This window comes from Erythrolamprus reginae, chromosome 1 (assembly GCF_031021105.1).
Source record: "Erythrolamprus reginae isolate rEryReg1 chromosome 1, rEryReg1.hap1, whole genome shotgun sequence".
NCBI classification, from domain to species: domain Eukaryota; kingdom Metazoa; phylum Chordata; class Lepidosauria; order Squamata; family Dipsadidae; genus Erythrolamprus; species Erythrolamprus reginae.
Genome location: NC_091950.1, coordinates 118,788,846 through 118,810,813, shown reverse-complemented (window position 1 = coordinate 118,810,813; position 21,968 = coordinate 118,788,846). Strand labels below are relative to the sequence as shown.

Genomic DNA, 21,968 nt, shown 5'->3' with positions numbered 1-21,968 from the left:
AAATAATATTTACTCTCAAGACCCGAGCAGTTACTGATACAAATCAACCAATCCACATCAACTTCAAGAAGAACAGGTCAAACAAGAAAGGAGGAGGTGTTGCACTATACATCAAAGACCACTACACTGCCACAGAACTACATCCAACCAAAGATGATAACCCCCTAGAAATCATATGGGTCAACATAAAATAAAAAAAGAGCAAAACCACAATTGGAGTATACTACAGACCACCCAATCAAAGAGACACAATGGACGACCTCTTCACATGCCAACTAACAGACATATGCAACAAACACAGCACGACAATAATGGGGGACTTCAACTACCCAGACATCAACTGGAAAACTAACTCAGCACCAAGCGGAAAGTCTGCCAAATTTCTTTCCAGTCTAGCTGACAACTTTCTAACCCAAAAAGTTGAAACAGGAACCAGAGGGAATGCTATATTAGACCTAATACTAACAAACAGGGAAGAAACAATAGAGGGAACAGAAGAAGAAGGGAAACTGGGAGAGAGCGACCACGTCATCCTCAAATTCAACATAGTGCAATCACTAGCTACTATACCCAACACCACTACAGTCCCAGACTTCAGAAAAGCGGACTTTAACAAGCTCAGAGCGAACCTTGAACAATGCCCCTGGAACGAACTCTTAGAAGGAAAAACCACTCAGGAAGCCTGGGCGATCCTAAAAAACAGCATCATAGACGCCCAAAACAACGCAATCCCCATGAAAAGGAAAAACAGGAAAACCAAAACTAAACCTGCATGGCTAAACAAAGCCCTCGCAGATGACATAAAAGGAAAAAAAGCTAAGTACAAACAATGGAAAGAAGGACTCATAACCAAAGCGGAATATCAGCAAACAGCCAGTTCCTGCAAACAAAAAATAAAAACAGCAAAGGCACACTATGAACAACACCTTGCAGCGGAAGTCAAAGACAACAAAAAAAGATTCTTCCAACACATCAACAATAAGAAGAAAATCAAAGAAACAATCGTCACACTGAAAAACGAAGAGGGTAGAGAAATCACAGACAGCAATGACCAAGCACAGCTACTCAACGCCTACTTTGCATCAGTCTTCACACAAAAGGGAACCTCCCTCCAACCAATCTGCAATTTAACTGCAACAACCTGCCCCAGAACTGAACTCAACATAGACAAAAGCACAGTGAGGGACTACCTGAGGGAACTCAACGAATACAAATCACCAGGGCCAGACGGACTTCACCCCAAAGTCCTAAAAGAATTGGCAGACACCATAGCGGAACCACTCCTCCTCATCTACCAAATATCCTGGATCACTGGAGACCTACCGGAAGACTGGAAGCGAGCTGACGTAGTCCCCATCCACAAAAAAGGCAAAAAGACCGACCCAGGTAACTACAGACCAATCAGTCTGACCTCTATACCTGGAAAAATACTGGAGAAAATAATCAATAAACAACTTACCCACTTCCTAGAAACAAACAAGATCATATCCAATAGCCAGCACGGATTCATCAGAAACAAATCATGCCAAACCAATCTCATATCATTTTTCAACACCATAACCAAGTCAGTTGACCAACGCAACTCAGTGGACCTCATATACTTGGACTTCAGTAAGGCTTTCGATAAAGTCGACCACAATCTCCTAATCCACAAACTAGAAAAAAATGGAGTATATTACTACACATGTAGATGGATAAACAGTTGGCTGACCAACCGCACCCAACGAGTTGTCCTCAACGGCACCAAATCCACATGGAAAAAAGTAGACAGTGGAGTACCACAGGGCTCTGTCCTGGGTCCTGTACTCTTTAACATCTTCATCAACGACCTGGACGAGGGAATAAAAGGGGAACTAATAAAATTTGCAGATGACACCGAGCTGGCGGGGGTAGCCAACACCCTTGAGGACAGGCTCAGAGTACAAGAAGACCTAGACAGACTATCACAGTGGGCCCATACCAATAAAATGAGGTTCAACACCGACAAATGCAGAGTCCTCCACCTCGGCAAAAAGAACCCTAGACATACATACAGCCTGGGAGATACCCCACTCAGCAGTAATGACTGCGAAAGAGATCTTGGAGTCTTGGTGGACAATCAACTAAACATGAGTCAGCAATGTGCAGCAGCAGCCAAAAAAGCCAACTCAATCCTAAGCTGTATCAACAGAGGAATACGCTCCAAGACCAGGGAAGTACTAATACCACTCTACTATGCCCTAGTCAGACCCCACCTGGAGTACTGCATCCAATTTTGGTCACCTCACTACAAAAAAGACATCGAAACTCTGGAGAAGGTGCAAAACAGAGCAACCAAAATGATTAGGGGACTCGAAACCAAGACTTACGAAGAGAGATTGAGAGAACTGGGCATGGACAGCCTAGAAAAAAGAAGGTCTAGAGGGGACATGATAGCAGTTTACAGATACTTGAGGGGTTGCCACGGTGAGGAGGGGATCTCTTTATTCCCCAGGGCACCAGAGGGCCGGACGAGGAACAATGGTTGGAAGCTGACCAAGGAGAGATTCAACCTGGAAGTAAGGAAGAACTTCCTGACGGTCAGAGCGATCAACCAATGGAACCGCCTGCCAGGGGAGGTGGTGAACTCCCCAACTCTGGACACCTTCAAGAGGAGATTGGACTTCCATTTGGCTGGGGTGCTGTAGGGTTTCCTGCTCGGGCAGGGGGTTGGACTCGATGACCTAACGGTCCCTTTCAACTCTATTAATAAATAAACTTTTGAACTGGTCACTCTGACAAAAGAGATACTACCACAAGCAAGGCCAAACTATTCATTATTTAAATATATTCTTACACCATTTGTAGTAACATTATTCCTCTGAAAACTGTTTTCATTCATCATCTAAGTAATACTTCTTTCCACATAATGGGATATTTCATATTGTGATAGGTCAACATAACAAATGTTTGAAACAACTTATTTATTTTGAATAAATTTTCATTTCTTTTTAGATTCTGGCTGTGGATCTCTAGCAGTTCTCTTTGAAGAAGGGACAATACAAAGCATGCACTATCCGGAAGCATATAATAATCTGGCAGAATGCCAATGGATTGTTCATGCTCCAGAGAATCAAGTTGTTAAGGTATAAGTCACATGCATAAAATATTTATTGCAATCAAAATGTATACATATTTGATTTGGTTCAAATGTTTGATGTTGCATTTTGCAACTTTTTCTGTTCATGAATTTGATTATATAAATATATTATGGTACTCTGTATTTATATTATATTTTTTCTAATATGAAATCTAATATTTTTAGTATTGGGACTGGCTATCTCCAGCTTGGCTTTTATCCTATGTCCCTGTCATTCTGGTTACATCCCATAAATTCATTTTTTATATCAATCCTGATTGCTGAACTTTGGAAAACTTTGGGCCACATGAGGATATTGTTATTCTCAGATTTGCAAGTATATTAAAAAGCAGTAAACTAAACTCTGGCTCTTTTTTGAATTAAACATTTGCAAAATGATTTAAAAAAATATTTTAAGGACGTGCAATTTCATCTTCTACATATTTCATGGGAAGAGGATATTAGTATTTTTGATTTGTTGAATGAATCTTTTCTTAAGCACCATGTTGGATCAATGGTTTAACTGTTTAGTAACAGTAAAATCTGTAAGAATAAGAAAAGAAAAATACGGTAATTATTTAAAATCAAATGCCTTTGTTTTGGATGAATTTCAGTTCTTCCCTGTTTTTATTTTTTTGAAGCTTGCCTATGAACACTTTGAACTGGAAGAAAATGAAGATTGCCGTTATGATTCGGTGACAGTATATGAAAATGTTGAAAAGGAGAAAGAAATAGGTCTGTTGTATTCCTTTATGGATTGTGGGTTGATTAAGTTCTAGTGGTTCTTTTGTATGTGCAGAAAGGAACTAAATTAAGAATGCTGGTATAATTGATTGGCTTTATAGCTGCAAGATGTATGGTTCCCCATTTACCTTTGCTTGAGTTTTTCTACCATATTGGTGGTTATCCAGTGGTTCTCAACCTTTCTAATGCCCCAACCCTTTAATACAGTTCCTCATATTGTGGTGACCCCCAACCATAAGTCTAGTGCCAATTCTCCATACAGAGCTTTAATCTGATTGCCAGGTAGGTCAGAGGGACACCCCCACTGTAAACGCCTGATTGGTCAGATTGAAAAAAATATGTTCTTTTTTTAAAATTTTATTTTTTATTAGAAATTTTTATTTACAAATATAATACAAAAAACAATACAAAGACAAAACACACGCAAAAAAAAAGACAATACAGAATATACATAGTTCAGATTACCATACAGACTTGCTGTGCAATCACCCATATTTTATTATGTGTATTTTAATCGATGTATTGTCTTTTTTTGCGTGAGTATTGTCTTTGTATTGTTTTTGGTATTTATATTTGAAAAAAAAATGTTCTAAGGTGCCAGAATAGAAGCGTTAGTTCCTAATGCCATAGGAAATCCGTTGTCTTTCCCCATGGTCTTAGGCAACCCCGATGAAACGGTTGTTTGATCCCCAAAGGGGACCCGACCCTCCCCAGTCCATCATCTGTACTACTGTAATAAAAATACTGTTAAGCCTTATATGGCGCTATTTTGTACATTGTGAGATAATGTATGTGAAGTATCCTCCAGTAATACTATATAAAGTACAGCTGTATCATAAATCCAGATTCAGACATTTTGTCTGCATACATACATCTATATACAGTGTTATTTATTGGTCCCTCTCCTCTATTTGCAAAGCTTAAAATCAAGATAATTATTACTTGATTATTTTATAGAATTAATTGTGCCCTTGGGTAATACCTACAGTTTTACAAATGCTAAGATGGGTGGAAACATCAAAAGAAAATAGCAAAGGGCATCAAAGATTCTTCTATAAAAGGCATAGCTTGACAGGTGACTTTATATATTAGAGCAGTGTTTCCCAACCTTGGCAACTTGAAGAGATCTGGACTTCAAGTTGCCAAGGTTTGGAAACAATGTATTAGAGGGATTTCTCCCATGTCTTTGCCTTCATTGGAATGGAGCCAAGCTCCTTTCACCTGAAGGCTAACTTCAACAAAACATGTGGGACATTTTTTTGGGGGGGAAATGTAACTCAATCATGTTTGATTTTCAGAAATTGTTGGTCCCTTCAGTGTTCAAGGCAGTTTTTTCAGAAGTGGCTTGGCATTGCCTACTTCTAGGGCTGGCAGACTGACTGGTCAAGATAATCCACCTGGCTTTGTGCTTAAAACAGGAGCAGAACTCATGGATTTCTAGCCTGATGCTTTAGCTACCACACCAAGCTGGCTCTTTATTAATAATAACTTTCATTACATTTATATGGTTTAAATTAAGCATTATAAACTTATTGCATATTTTTTAAAAATATGTTGATGAAACAAATATAATTTACCATTTGTTACCACCTAATATGGTAAATGGGGGAATGAACATCTGACAAGGCTAAGCAGACATACAGTATTTACCAAATGGATCAATAAAGTCTAATGCTAGGTTATTGCATTTTGAAAGAAGTTGACATTGTGTGAAGCAAGTAACCAAGCAAAACCTATTACAAATATTTAACTACAAGCATTAGTTGTTATGTCCTCCATACACTTATTTAGAATACTCATTTCATTTAGAAGACTAAGCTGAAGACACTGTGCGGATTTTAGTATTTTATCTTTTAAAAAGTGGTGGTTTGTTGTTATGCTCTTACCATTCATTCATTCACTGATTCATTTTCTTAGCTCGATCATGTGGATTTGCAGTTCCAGCACCAGTTTTGAGTTCCTCTAACACAATGCTTATCCAGTTTCATTCTGATGAAACAGAGACCTACAGTGGGTTCAAAGCTGTATTTTTCTTCATTGATGTAGCAGGTAAAGAAATTGTTTGTGTGTACAGCATGTGTGTCTTAGTTTTGCATACATATGCATAATACATTTTGTCCACTTCAGTATATTGTTTATAACAGCAAACTATGTTCAAATTTCTAGACAGTTCAGTGGATCATTAATATGTTTTTAATTCTAACAAATCAAGTCACAATCACATTTCTCCTGCCTTTCTAATGTAATACTTGAATGAATGAAGTGAGGCATAAAGTTTACTGGCGTTAGAGCCTATCCAGAATAATGATTAATACAATCACCTAGTTATCACTAGTTGTTGATGTTGATAAATAGAAGATTACAAGATTTAATATCACCACAATCATGTCAAGATGATGTTGCAAAATTATTGGCATGGATAGCTTCTGACCCTCAGATTGTGTTAAGAAACTAACCTCTGGAATATCCAGATAAGGATGGAAAAATTATTACTTGAAAATCTAGACATCTTGTAATCAGTGCTAATAAAACTAGCCTAGATAGTCTACTAATGACTTGGTATAAGATATTGCCTAATTCCTGTAAAACCAAACTATTTATTTATTTATTTATTTATTTATTTATTTATTTATTTATTTATTTATTTATTCATTCATTCATTCATTCATTCATTAATTTAATTTAATTTAATTTAATTTAATTTAATTTAATTTAATTTAATTTAATTTAATTTAATTTAATTTAATTTAATTTAATTTAATTTAATTTAATTTAATTTAATTTAATTTAATTTAATTTAATTTAATTTAATTTAATTTAATTTAATTTAATTTAATTTAATTTAATTTAATTTAATTTAATTTAATTTAATTTAATTTAATTTAATTTAATTTTATTTTATTTTATTTTATTTTATTTTATTTTATTTTATTTTATTTTATTTTATTTTATTTTATTTTATTTTATTTTATTTTCCTTCCTTCCTTCCTTCCTTCCTTCCTTCCTTCGGCTGCCCATTTTACCTCAAGGTAGTTCTGGGTGCTTTTTATATAGAATTGAACAAAGCTACTGCACAATATTCTTGACTGTTTTGTAGCCTTTTAAAGAACTCTCTGAAGCTTTTGGATATTTGAGTGTTTCTAGTATATATTGTGAAATAGTCCTGCATTGTGGAACATCTTGCCCTAACAGGTGAGGAAAGCTCCCATTTTCCTGGCCTTCTGCAAAGCGGTCAAAACTTTGCTGTGTAGTCTTCAGTGGGGAGGAACAAAGAAGCCCACACAACTATAGGACTGGGCAGACCCTATGAGAACCTCCCTGCTTGTATTAACAAATGCTAATCCCCTATGTTGGAATTCTGCTTCTTTATAGTGTTGATTTATTATTTTAAATTTTTTAACCTTAAATTATTCTGGTTTTAACATTTAATTTTATTGAATGAATTTTTACACTGCCCAAAACCCATCTCCAAGAGAAATGGGAGGTTAAGAAGAAGGAAATATAAAAATAAGTAAATAAATATATTATTTTATATCTTGTGCCATTTTGTTTTTTAAGTCTTTTCTTTTTTATAGTCTTTGGAATGGAGTTCATAACAAATATGCTTAAAATCAGGAGGTTTGTCTCTACATTTTTTTTATTATATAGCCTTTGACAATCTTTCAATATTACTTGCTCAGTTGATGGAAATACATACATGATTTCTATTAGATTGTATATCTCAAGGTAAACTTTAATATTTAAAAATCTAAACAGTTATTGTGAAAGTGATAACTTCTCCAAGGTGAAAGCTAAATCTTTAATTTTGATGCCACTCTGCATTTACAATATACCACATTGTCTTCTATGCTTCTAAGTCACAGTAACATGGTGTACCTTAAACCTGATTTTCAACTATCTACTACTCTCCAGATTTAGGCATTCAATATTAACAGCTTCAGATTGAGGAAATCTGGTCCTAATTATTAAGAGGATGAAGTGATGGTGATACTAATTTAAGGACCACTATTACTTTATAATTGATTTCATGTACCAGTTTCATCTGCAATTCTAGGTGTCCTTAATACTATTCCTTTGTACTAATACACCCTGAGTGTGGTAAAGTAGGCAAAATATGGAAGTGTAATTAAGGCATGGTGCTCCAAATTGCAGCCCATAAATTAAATCAGTTACTTCTCTGCATATATACATGTAGTTGTAAACTGATTTTTTTTAAAAAAATCTTTCCTCGTGAAGGCTGAATAATATTCATTTCAGGAATTCTGAAAATGCTTCTCTGTGTTTCTTCTTCTGGTTTTGTTAGATTTAAACATAACAAATTCAAGCAGTGGATTGATACTTGAAGAAATCAGCGAGCCTGCAAATGAAACGGACATACCTGGTAAATATGTTCCTCCTGAGATTCTTTTTAATAGCCACAAAAGCCACAAAGAAGGGGAAAGGGGAAACAAGAGAGAAATCCAGAATTTAATTTGTAAATACTCTTGGAATAAATGTGACATATACACTTATACAAGATATGCAGATTTATATAATTTTTTGGTAAGCATTCTATTGTCACTTCCCTAATCTAGATGGGAACTGTGTTACTCTAATAAGTAATTCATGGATGAATCCATTTATTTAACAATGAACCTCACAGATTAAAAACCTGAATTTTTGTACATTCTTTTATACAATATTGGCTAATCAGATCCTTTATCTATTGGGTTACACAAAGCTCCATTATAATGGGAAGTCTTTAATGAAGAACCCAAAAAATATGGGTGACGATCAAGTATTTTTCTAGCAAGAATTGTGGAATGCCATAGGGAAGTGACTTTCCTCTTTATGGATAGAGATGAGATGCAGTAGCCATCACTTGGTCATTGTAAACTTGTAGAATGAGTAGGGATTTAAAGTATGGATAATAACTGAAGGTCATCTGAGGGACTTACTATCCACTTGGAAAAACAGCCCTCATTTCGGATAGCCACTGCCTACCACCCCTACTTCTTCTTTGCAGCAAATTTTAGACTGACAAATCTCCATTGCTGCTGTTAATGATAGCATGCCTAGAGCAGTGTTTCTCAACCTTGACAATTTTAAAATGGCTGAACATCTTCCAAAATTCTTCAGACAGCATCCTAAGCAACCCAAGGAATCAGCTGAGGGTAAATACCATTATGGTTCCCAGGAAGAAATGTTGTACTCTATGACCAATCAATCAAGACCAATCCTTGAATACAGTTCATCTGTCTGGAACCCACACCGCATATCGGACATAAAGTGTCCAGAGATACTTTACTAGAAAACCTTACACAACCAGACTTGAAATCCTGGGCTTAAAAAGCTTAGAACTACATTGCCTTCAGCCAGACCTAAGCCTAGCTCATAAAATTATCTTCTATAATGTCCTACCTGTCAATGACTACTTCAGCTTCAACCACAACAAATACATGAGCACACAACAGATACAAACTCAAAGTGAACCACCCCGAACTTGACTATATAAAATACATTTTTAGCAACAGATTGGTTAATGCCTGGAACTCACCACCTGACTCTGTGGTTTCGTCACCAAACCCCCTAAACTTTATCTTTAGACTGTCCACTGTTGACCTCACCTGATTCCCGATTTTCACATTTTCTCTGTCAGCAGATGATCGCTGTGGATTAGCATCCAATCAGCCTAGATTTCTCTTTAGTCGGATAGTTGGCGGTGAGGAAGCTGTGCCGTATTCTTGGCCTTGGCAGGCCAGCTTGCAGATTTTGGATGAAAACATCTGTGGCGGAGCTGTCCTCACAAGGACATGGGTTGTTACTGCTGCTCATTGCTTAAAAAAAGAGTAAGTAAACCATGGATACTCTACTCTAGTTTTGAAAGAGACAAAGTCTTACAAAACTTGCAAAGTATTCAAAGAGACAAAAGGCCTGCTTGACGAAACTTTTGGCAATGAAAAAGGAGGCCCATAAGCCTTCATTTCTCATCAGCAAAGCACTTGAAGATTGCGTCTCTCTAGGGTTTGGCAGCCATTTTCAAAAAGCCTTTGCTGGAAGGAACAGAACTTTAGAGGGAGCTGTCCACCCCTCCCAAACTCCATTAGTGCCAACAAAGGCTTTTTGTAAAGGGCTGCCAAAGCCTGTGGGAACCCAATCTCCCTGTAGGCTTTGGCAAGGGAACGGCAAATGGAGAGAAGGCCTGAAGATCGAAGCCTCCCCTCCTTTGCAAACATGCAGGCCTCAATTCGCAGCGAATAGAAGCCTAAAGTGTGTGATCACACGAGATCAGTAGCATGAGATCTCATGTTACTGATCTGGTATGATCTTATGGTACGTTAAGCCTCTGTCTGAAGCCTGAAACAATGAAGCAGGCAAAGAAACAATGAAGAGAGATCTTCGCAAAGTAAATGAGTCTTCACAGGTAAAGTGCCTGTGAAGATCAGGCGAAGTGGCACATTGTGTAAATTTGTGTAACACATTGCAAATGTTTGCTAAACACTCGTAACCTGGGGATTACCTGTATCTGAACCAACCCACAACAATACATGTGACAAATGCTATACACTTCTCAAGACTAATGTTTTGTATCTTTTGTATCATTATACAAAAGATCCAATGTTTTGTATCTTAGTGTGAAGACTAAGGTCTCCACACAATTCTGATTCAATTTTAGCGCACTCATACTCAGGACTTATCTCAACTCATTATACCAATATTTAACTCTCAATTCTCTTCTGCAACTTTAACATTAAGTGGGCATGATATTAATATATTCTGTGGGTTTAATGACAAAGTTCCCCTTTGATAACTATTGATAGTTACGCGGTTGCCTGTTGCTATATGACAGTTACAACATTTATACGTAACATTTATGTTCCCATTTCTTCTCATTACTGAGGCTCTATGAAACTAATTGGAAATTTCCATCCCTCTCAAATGACTGGACATTTTTAGACATAATAAATATATTGAATTTTTAAAATTATATAATCATATATTATAACACCTAGTGGCAATATGAACTTACTTGGTATGTGATCAATACTGGATTCATATTTCAAATTCAGTATTTTTGTTTACCTACCAATGAAAAACTGTATAGAAGAGTATGAGAGATGCTATGCTTGAGATGATAAAAGCAATATTTGAATTATGTTGTTTTTCCAGGGAAAAATATCAAGATCTTTGGAGAGTGGTGGTGGGCACTCATGATATAAAAGAGCAAGATCAGAGCAGCCAAGTTAGTACAAGTTGTTCTTTCTTTATGGCATAATGTGAATTGATCATATAGATTATGATCATATAGTATTCTATATAATCTATGAGTCTCAGTTCTTTTAAGGAAAGTGATCCTTGTTAATTGAACTGAAAACTGTTTAGATACTATTTTGCATTTTATAAGCATGTTTCTTTCTGGTAAAGCCAGTCTTACAGGACTTTGAAGCAATGTGGAACTTGTCAAACTTGATCGGTTTAAGTATTGAAGTGTTTTGTTGAAGCATGTACGCTGTTAGCTATGAACTGTATTTGAATCAGCAAATAGTTCCTAGCCTAACAGAGCTTTTAAAAGTGTTCGGTTCTGCTGCAGGATTACATTTACTCTAGCTAAGACAGCTAGGCTAAAAAATGGCTTTGATTTCGGGATATTATTTCCTTTGTTTTCCTTGTTTTTTGTTTTAGTTCTTGTTTTTCTTTCTATTATCTATCTTTTTACTGTGTTTTTATTATCTAGAAGTAAATTAGGGGTTGGAATATGAATCATTAAATATAGAGAATTGATTATTGGCTGATACTAAGGAATTTTGATTATAATTGTTTAGAGCAAGAACATTCCAGTCCTTGTTGAGCTGACTGGTAGATGGTGAAGAGTTGCCTAAGTTGACTGATCTACAGTAGGGGTCCCAAATGTGGCAATTTCCAGGTATACAGACTTCAACTCCCAGAATTCTACAGCCAGCATAACCATCGCTGAGAATTCTGGGAGTTGAAGTCCACTCACCTTCAATTTGCCAAGGTTGGGAAAAACTGGTATACAGCAGTTGTGGGTTTTAAAACCTTTTACCACCAGTTTGCGTATGCACTCGTACGTGTGTGACACTTCTACAAAGAAACGTCCTGGTCAGAGAGTGGAGCCTCCCGCAGTCTCCACTACTGGGCCAAACCGGGAGCAACCCACCAGTGGTCTACATATAAAACAAATGTTTGAAAAATGTCATTCTAGGCAATCCCCGTTTTATGACTATTTATGACCATTCGTTTAGTGACAGGTTTGAAGCTATAATGGGATTCATATTTATGATGGTTGCAGTGCTCTATGGTCAGATGACCATGATTTGCAACCTTCTGAACTGACAAAGTCAAACTTGTAGTGGACGCGAGCAGCATAAAAATAAACTTATTTTTAAAAAATTAATAAACAAATAAATGGGGGAAGTCAGATTCACTGGTTCTCAGTGTGGTTGTACCGTGTTTCCCTGAAAATAAGACAGTGTCTTATATTAATTTTTGCTCCCAAAGATGTGCTACGTCTTATTTTCAGGGGATGTCTTATTTTTTTCCCAATGAATTGTATCCTGTATCCTGCTGCTGCAAAAACGCATCCAAACATGCAGCCGCATGTTGCATGTGTGTTGGATGTGTTTTAAATCTGATTGATGCAGCATTTTGGGATGCAATTTATGGACAGCAGTGTTATATACGTTCTGTTCGGGAATGCTGCGAAACGAAACGTCTCCTACGTCTTACTTTCGGGGGATGCCTTATATTAGGCAATTCTACGAAACCTCTCCTATGACTTACTTTCAGGGGTGGCTTATTTTCGGGGAAACAAGGTAAGTAAAAGACTTCCTGTACTATATAATAACACTCAGACGGGGGTTCCTACGTACTGCTACTACTGGTGCAATGCACATGCAGCTCTGGGTAACTGGCGGCTGGGTGGGCGCGTCCCAGCAAGATTTTGCTTCTGCGCATACCTGCAATTTGCATTAACAACTGTGGCAACAACTTCATTACACAATCAGGCATGAGTCACTTAGCAAAGAAATTCTGGTCCCAACTCTGGTTGTAGGTCCAGGACTTCCCTCAGTACTGGGTTTCACTTATCTTTGCTACTGGTTCAGAATTGTGAACACGCACACTCGCTTTGTTTGTGGTGCTTCTGTGCATGCGCAGATTGTCTGTGGTGACGTCTGGGTGGGCGGGCGGAGCCTCCTGTTGCCACTGCTACCTGTTTGACCAAAGTAGGGTGAACCGGTAGCAACCCACCACCGGATTACCTATAACGAACTCTGCTGCATCAATGTCTCAGACAGTTCCCAAGTCGATCACCATATCCTATTTATTTGAGCATATATTCTCACATAACATGCTGCCATGATTTTTCCATGTGTAGAAAAGATTGGTGAAGCAGTACATCGCACATCCGGATTTTAATGCCAGCACTCTGGATTCAGACATTGCTCTCGTGGAACTTACTGAGCCTTTAGACTTCAATCATTATGTTCATCCAGTGTGTCTCCCGGAGCAAGAGGACAACGTTGAACCTTCAAGGATTTGTGTAATTACAGGATGGGGCAATCAGTATGAAGGTGAGCATTTCCCATTTCATTGGGGGACAAATATCTTCATGAATTAGCCAGAATGATTCTTATTCTATCCGTCAGCCATGAAAAAAAGCTGGATCAATGATAGAAAATATGGAAAGATAGACTGCGAGAATGATAAGATAATACATTACAACATGTTAGATTAAGACAGGGTTAAAAGATGCATTTTATATCAAGAATTATATTTCCTTATAGGCAAGCTCTTAATAGTGGGGGTATCCCGCACAGGATCAAACCAGTGGTAGGCACACCTCCCCTTTTCATGTTGCTTCCCCTCTTTTTAAACTCACTTTCCCACTCTTTTTCTTCCTCAGGGGCGGCTGATCACTCTTGCCAGGTGTCCAAAGTGATATCATAGATTGGTACTCAACCTTTCTAATGCCGCAACCCCTTAATACAGTTCCTCATGTTGTGGTGACCTCCAACCATAAGTCTAGCGCCAATTCTCCCAACAGAGCTTTAAGCTGATTGGCAGGAAGGTCAGATGGACGCTCCCCCCCCCCCACTTTAAATGCCTGGTTGGCAGGATTGTAAAAATATGTTCCAAGGCGCCAGAATAGAAGCTTTAGTTCCTAACCCCTGGGGAAATGGGTCTTTTCCCATGGTCTTAGGTGACCCCTGTGAAATGATCATTCGACCCCCAAAGGGATCCCAACCCCCAGGTTAAGAGCCACTGCCATAGAGGGATTTTGAAATTAGACAAAGGGTTCTATGAAATCAGGTTGAATATCACAAGGTGCTATCTTCCTTTTAAAGATCAAATTCCTCCTTATTGCTTTAGAAGTCTGACAGCAGAAAAAGACCCCATGGTCCATCTAGTCTGCCCTTAGGTCCATCTAGTCTGCCCTTTCTTCATTGTTTTAAACAATTTGTTTTTCCCCCTCTTTCACCTCAAGATAGAGCACAGTCAAGCAAACTGCATCAACTCAGAGTTCCTATTTTGGTTTCTGAAGAATGTCAGAAATACTATGTGAACCATTCTGGTGTGGTCAACAAAAGGATGTTCTGTGCTGGATTTCCTGCAGAAGGGGGAAAGGATGGATGTACAGTAAGCTGCCTATGCATTTCCACAAATTCTGAAGCTCTACTATAATACTTCTCTGGAAAACAGGTTTTGTTAACGTCAGATGTATTCCTTTTCACTAGGGTGATTCTGGAGGCCCACTGGTTTGTCCTGCAAAAGACTCAAGCTACTACACTCTTAATGGAATAATCAGCTGGGGCCTTGGTTGTGGAAGAAAAGGCTATCCAGGAGTCTATACAAACGTTGCTGCTTTTGCTGATTGGATCAATCAATACATATATGGAAAAAATAGTAGGTTCGTTCTAACAACAGTTCTTCAGTTTTGATCTGCATTTTCTTCATATGCGTGCCACTAAAAACTGACTGCATCCCTTTGCATATATCAGAGAAGGGGCAGAAAGAATCTCTCTGTAATTCTGCTCAGTCAATCAAGTAATACTGCTCCAGCCCTTTAAAGTTTAATGGGTAGAAGTCAGCAGGGGTATTACAAACACAATTGCCAATAAATTATCCCAATCAAATTGTTGTAAGAGATGGCAGAGCTATTTTCTGTTTTCTACTCCCCACATATCCAAAATGCCCTCGTATCTGATTTAGGAAAGCATTCTTCAGAACCAGGACAGCAAGCTTATAATCTGCAGTCCCTGGGAGCAAAGTTACTCCCACCTCTGACCTGACATTCAAGAACAGGAATTTCCAAACCCCCAGGGAAATTTATTGCACTGTCATAACTTTCGCTACAAAGGGGGTGGGGAGGCATGTGGGAAAGGGTTGTTTCATGTTAGTTAACTGAAGAGAAGGATAATTCATGCTTTCAAAAAGCCCAAAGCCCTTTCAGCTGTATTTGCTTTCAAGTTGTTAACCTTGCAAGGATTCTTTTGTAATTTATCTGTGACCTGGGTTGAGCAATCTGGTTTAATGATTTCTACATTTCTCTCCATGTGTATATTGGACTGTGGGTGAGATTATATCTCCTATATCTCCTATACCTTTCTTCTATTCCTATATCTGTTCTTCTATTCTTTCATTGATACGTTCTATTACTATATCTTCTTTTCTATTATTTCTTAGCTATATTTTACTATGAGTATCTCCTCTATAACCTTCATCATGTATTTTGCTATGTGTATATAGATATATTTCCACTAAAACCCTCATTGTGTATTGGACAAAATAAATAAATAAATAATAAAATATATGGAAGCAAAACACAAAATCTTTTTAACACTCCTTTATACACTGCTCAAAATAATAAAGGGAACATCTAAATAACACAATATAACTCCAAGTAAATCAAACTTCTGTGAAATCAAACTGTCCACTTAGGAAGTAACGCTGATTGACAATCAATTCCACATGCTGTTGTGCACATTCAACTTTGTACAGAACAAAGTATTCAATGAGAATATTTCATTCATTCAGATCTAGGATGTGTTCTTGGAGTGTTCCCTTTATTTTTTTGAGCAGTGTATGTTTGTGCAGAGATCCTTAAGTTACGAGAAGTACTCTGGATCTTGAGAAGCCTTTTCTTTACCAACTCCTGATATTTTATTTTCAGATTATTATTTTTTTGAGTCAGAGCTCAATTCTTCCAGTTTGGCCTGGCTCACCGGCGGGTTCTTCTTACCTGCCTATTGGTGCACTATGCGCGTGTCCTGACAATTTGGGTGCTTCTGTGATTTTGCTTCAATGCATGCGCAAGAAGCAAAAAAGCACCAAAATCTTATGAGGGGACGCTTCCATGCATGCAATTTCAGCAATTTCTTACTTCTGCACATGCGCAGAAGAAAAAAACTACCAAAACCGCACATGCGCGAGCGTTCCTTCACAAGACTTTGCTTCCACGCATGAGCAGGAAGCAAAATAAAGCCAAAATTTTAGAAAATAAGATGGTGCCATGCAATGGGCTGGCAAAGATAGCACCGGAGCCATTGCATGCAAATTGTGCAATCCATGGGGCACTACCGGAACAGAGCTCCAGGGCATACCAGTAGGAACCCACCACTGATCTGGCTATTTATGCATTAACAGTGGAGTTCGGCTACGATCCCAAGTGACAGGGCGGATCTGTTTCACACTGGTGTTGTGATGGCATGTTGTCATCTGCTAGCAGTGGGTTTCTAAAATCTTATAACATACTTGCAGTGTTAAATTATTATTATTATTATTATTATTATTATTATTATTATTATTATTAATTAGATTTGTATGCCGCCCCTCTCCGCAGACTCGGGGCGGCTCACAGCAGTGACCAAAACAATATACATTGACAAATCTAATAATTCAAAATCTAAAATAACACTTGTACATTTAAAAATCTAAAAGCAAAGAACCCCAATATAAAAAACATACATACAGTCATATCATGCACTAAAACTACATAGGGGGAGATGTGGGTTTTAAGGAGTTTACGAAAGGCAAGGAGGGTAAGGGGCTAGGGGCAGTTCTAATCTCTGGAGGGAGCTGATTCCAGAGGGTCGGGGCCGCCACAGAGAAGGCTCTTCCCCTGGGTCCCGCCAAACGACATTGTTTAGTCCAGCGTTTCCCAACCGGTGTGCCGCGGCACACTAGTGTGCCGCCAAGCTACAGCTGGGCGGGGCGCTGCCGGTACTTCCGTCCTGGGGCTCCCACTCGCAGCTGTCCCCCGGCTCCTGCTCGATGCCGCGGTTTTCACTGCTCTCCTGCTGGGCCCCAAAGAAGGAAGGCAGGAAGAAGGAGAGCTCCATTCTTCGCGCCTTTTTCCCGCCTTCCTTCTTTGGGGCCCAGCAGGAGAGCGCCGAAAACCGTGGCATCGAGCAGGAGCCGGTTGACAGCTGCGAGCGGGAGCCCCAGGACGGAAGTACTGGCAGCGCCCCGCCCAGCTGGAGCTTCTCTGGCGTCGACAGCAAGTGTCCTTTGTGGCCCGGCGGGAGGGCACTGGCGGTGGGAGCGCGGGGGGGGGGGTGGCTGCAGCGGCCGCAGGCAGTCGTGGGGAGATGGCGGCGGCGAGAGGGAGCGCTCTCTCTCTCTCAGCTGACTGCAAGCGGGAGCCCTGAGGGTGGCGGTTGGACGTGCTGCTGGACGTCATACATGCTGGCGCTGCGGGCCTGGCATATACGGTGTCCAGCAGCACGTCCAGCTGCCGCCGTCAGGGCTCCCGCTTGCAGTCAGCTGAGAGAGAGAGAGAAAGAAAGAGAGACATATAAGAGAGGCAGAGAGAGAGAGAAAGAGAGACATAGCAAGAGAGGCAGAGAAAGAGAGAGAGAGAAAGAGAGAGAGAAAGAGAGACATAGCAAGAGGCAGAGAGAGAAAAAGAAAGAGAGACATAGCAAGAGAAAAAGAGAGACTTAGCAAGAGAGGCACAGAGAGAGAGAGAAAGAGAAAGAAAGAGAGACATAGCAAGAGAGACAGAGAAAGAGAGAGAAAGAAAGAGAGATAGCAAGAGAGGCAAAGAGAAAGAAAGAGACATATAGCAAGACAGTGAAAGAGAGAGAAAGAGCAAGAGAGAGAGAAAAGCAAGAAAGAGATAGCAAGAGAGACAGAGAGAGAGAGAGCAAGGGAGAGAGAAAGACATAGAGGAAGGGAAGGAGGGAGAGAGAAAGAGAGCAAAAAAGAGAGGAAGGAAGAAAGAAAGAGGGATGGAGAGAGAGAAAGAAGGGAAGGAAGGAAAAGAGAGAAAGAGGGAGAAATAGAGCGAAAGGGAGGAAGAGAGAGGGTTTTTTGTCCAAACTTTTCTTCAGCCCCCCCCCCCCCTTTTCAGTGTTCCCCAGGATTTTGAAAATATGAATAATGTGCCCCGGCTCAAAAAAGGTTGGGAAACACTGGTTTAGTCGACGGGACCCAGAGAAGACCAACTCTGTGGGACCTGACCGGTCGCTGGGATTTGTGTGGCAGAAGGCGGTCTCGCAGATATCCTGGTCCGGTGCCATGAAGGGCTTTATAGGTAATTAACTGTATTCCCAGAAAATTTAAGCATTTCATAATCATGATGCCATTCCTTTGTTGTAATTTAATGCAGATCAGCTTTTGATAGGCCTACAGCCATGCTTCTTTATTTTTGCAGATTCATCAGGCATGGCATGAAGACCTTTGAAGAACACAACTAAATAAAGGGCATTCCTTCCTGACCCCTAGATGTGTGAGCTACATTGGTTAAAAAGTTAAAAAAAGATTAAAAGCTGTAACTGTTCTATCCCATACTGGGATATTCATTTATTTGTATTGTCTTAATTGTATGCTAAGAGGGTTGTGAAAATATCCAGAGACCCCTCACATCCTGGACATAAATTGCTTCAACTTCTACCCTCAAAGCGAAGCTATAGAACACTGCACACCAGAACAACTAGACACAAGGAGAGTTTTTTCCCCAAATGCCATCACTCTGCTTAACAACTAATTCCCACAACACTGTCAAATTTACTAAGACTGTATTACTATTATTATTCTCTTCCTTACTAATATCTATCTCTTTCCACTTATTATTATAACCATGTGCTTGTATCTTCTTATAATCTATATTGTTTTTACTTGTTTCCTAGTATGATTTGAAAGCTTATTAGTAATCTTGACTATCACTAAATGTTGTATCTTTTTATTCTTGATGAATGTATTTTATTCTTCTTACGTACACTGAGACCATATATACCAAAGAAAAATTCTTGTGTGTCCAATCACACTTGGCCAATAAAGAATTCAATTCTATTCTATTCTAAAGTTCAAGTTTTTGCATGCATTAAGAATTACTCAGCAGTAGTAAAAGCACTGCAAGAGTTAGGAGTTCTAACTTTAAAAATAAATAAATTAGAGTGCACCTTGTTTTTACAGTAATTTTATAGTGTGTGTGTATGTATGTATATACAGTATATATGTGTGTGTGTGTGTGTGTTTTCGTAGATTTTCACGGGTACAGATATGACGGTCTTGGTATATTTGGGTTTCTTCCCGTTAGGATATATATAAGTAGATTGTTCTGAGTTCGGGTTTTGCCCTGTGTAAATATTACACGGGGCAAAACCCGAACTCAGAACAATCTACATACATATACCTGTGAAAATCTACAAACACACACACACACACATATATATGTATATGTTGTTTTGTTTTTTGCTGAATTTGAAAATTAAGGGAGACTAGGATAGATCTATTTTGGCCTTATTTTGGCCTCATCAGCTAGCTATACCCTCACTGCGACTTGAACCTGCAACCTTTGCCTTGTAAGGCAGAGAATTAACCTCTAGGCTACAGTATCCAATCCCTTCAGTTCTGCACCAGGGAAGGGTTACATATTTTTGTGTCAAATCACATATTTTTTATTGTATCTGCTGAAGGGAGACGAAGGGACAAAAGTAAGGATGTAGCAGCACTATCGAATGTGTGGCAAGAAATGCACGTGACTGTATTATTACTTGCACATTAGATCAATAATGTCCAGCCTCCTGATGAAAGTTATAGTTATATAGGTTTTTCACCATCATCCTTACGAATGTGGCAAATAAATGTACATACAATGACTTCTAATTGAGATGCTTTCCATATACAAATAATGCTGTAAGACAGCGGTCCCCAATCTTTTTGCGATCCGTGGACTGGCAGTGGCAGTGGGGGGGTTAGAGGATGATTGTGCACACACAACCTAATGTCCTAATCCCATGCATGCACAAATAAGGCTTTTTGTGCTCGCCCGCTGCTTGCAGGACTCCTTTCTTCTAATGAAGCACAATAACATGTCGGTTTTCCGCTGGTCTCCTTTCCAAATAAAGACTAAAAGTTCTTAGCAATTTTTAAGATCAGCCCAGGTTGCCGAGGTGCCTCTATTTTTCTTCTTTCTATTGACCCAAGACTCTAATAGCATCCCCAAGGATCCACCTACCTTTCAAAATGTGAAATAAACTGAGATTATTCAATTGGATTTATACCCCAAATTTCTCACCAGAGGTTTACATCCAAGAATGATGCAAGGCACGAAGTATTTCTATAGTCATTCTTTGTTCAACCAAAGCAGGGGTAGGCAAAGTGGGCTCGTCTCTGACTTGTGTACTTCAACCCCCAGAATTCCTAAGTCAATCATGCTAGCTCAGGAATTCTGGGAGTTGAAGTCCATGTATCATAGAAGGGCCAACTTTGCCTACCCCTGAATCAAAGGAACCCCTGAAACCAGACAACTAAGAAACCTCAAGGGAATCCTATAGAAAAAAGCAGCGCATCAGCTGGTTCCTGGTATTTGAGTTCAGCGGCTCTTGTGTCTAAATTAAGAGAGTACAGGTAGTCCTTGATTTACAACAGTTCATTTAGCGACTGTTCAAAGTTACAGCGGCCCTGGAAATAGTGATTTATGATGGTTTTTCACACTTACGTCCTTTGTAACCTCCTCATGATTATGTGATCAAAATTCAGATGCTTGACAACCGACTCATATTTAGGACTGTTGCTGTGTCCCAGGGTCATGTCCCAGGCCCTTTGCAACCTTTTTGACAAGACAAAATCAATGTGGGAAAGCCGGATTCACTCAACGATCCTAGGTTCCTGATTTACTAACTGCAGTGATTAATTTAACAATGGCGACAAGAAAGATTGTCAAATGGGACAAACTTCACTTAACAAATGTTTCACTTAACAACAGAAATTTGAGGGCTCCGTTGTGGTTGTAAGGCGAGGTCTCCTTGCATAAAGCAAAGCACAGGTGGGGGTCACAATCATAGTTCCCTCTAAGCTGAGTAGTGAGCAATCGCTCACTTAAAAATCATCATCAACTCAGAGTTTTCCAAACCTGCCCAGAAGCCAAGAGGGAAAGAGTGAGAAGGAAGGAGAGAGACAGGAAGAGAGAGAAACAGATAGAAAAAAGAGAGGAAGGAAAAGAGAAAGAAAAAGAATGGGAGTAAGGAAGAGAGAAAGAAAATCAAAATCTAGTTTGAAACTAACTCTACTATTTAAGTGGTATTTTGATATTGATAGAGTTGCCCTATTATGAGCTCACTGTTATAGACACACAGTACAGTATTTTATTTTGAAATTCTCTGAGGCAAAACAGGGTGGGGTTTTTATTTGTTTGTTTGTTTGTTTATTATTTCTGTGCCGCCCAGTCTCGAAGGGACTGCCGCTCAGACACTATACTTTTCCACACACCCCCCAAAAAAAAATTAGAGGGGACACTGGTCACAATCCCGCCCGGTTGTCGCTTTATACAATAGTTTTTCTGTTGTGGCTCGGAGAGTCTTCCTTGATCAATCTCACTGAAAATATATATTTTTTTGTCAAGAAAGTTAGAAGGGAAAGAGGACTCAGGATATTATAAGATATGGGAGAATTTCTATAATTGGTTAAAAGAAAGAGAGGATAAAAGAAATTATATAGAAAGACAGCCCCAGAGATTAACATATAAACTTATAAGAAAAGTATGCAAGTATGTAAATATGCAAGGCAATACGTTAACAAAAATAAGGTAAAAATGTATAAATCTTCGATCGAAATTCTGAATGAGAAGGGGATGTAAACATCCCAGATACATGTTTTATTTATGTTTTTGTTTTGTTTGTCT

At 38.9% G+C, this 21,968-nt stretch overlaps 1 protein-coding gene across 1 annotated transcript in view; it reads left to right on the top strand.

Moving 5' to 3' along the window:
* OVCH2 (ovochymase 2) overlaps positions 1 to 18,572 on the top strand; it is a 40,267-nt gene extending 21,695 nt beyond the window's left edge. The window contains exons 12-21 of the mRNA XM_070735500.1: positions 2,974 to 3,104; positions 3,739 to 3,832; positions 5,759 to 5,890; positions 8,145 to 8,222; positions 9,480 to 9,669; positions 10,991 to 11,063; positions 13,218 to 13,413; positions 14,328 to 14,479; positions 14,578 to 14,746; positions 18,498 to 18,572. Of these exons, the coding sequence (XP_070591601.1) occupies positions 2,974 to 3,104; positions 3,739 to 3,832; positions 5,759 to 5,890; positions 8,145 to 8,222; positions 9,480 to 9,669; positions 10,991 to 11,063; positions 13,218 to 13,413; positions 14,328 to 14,479; positions 14,578 to 14,746; positions 18,498 to 18,517 (1,235 nt within the window). The 3' untranslated portion in view covers positions 18,518 to 18,572. The remainder of the gene's footprint in view (positions 1 to 2,973; positions 3,105 to 3,738; positions 3,833 to 5,758; positions 5,891 to 8,144; positions 8,223 to 9,479; positions 9,670 to 10,990; positions 11,064 to 13,217; positions 13,414 to 14,327; positions 14,480 to 14,577; positions 14,747 to 18,497) is intronic.
* Positions 18,573 to 21,968: the final 3,396 nt, after the last annotated feature.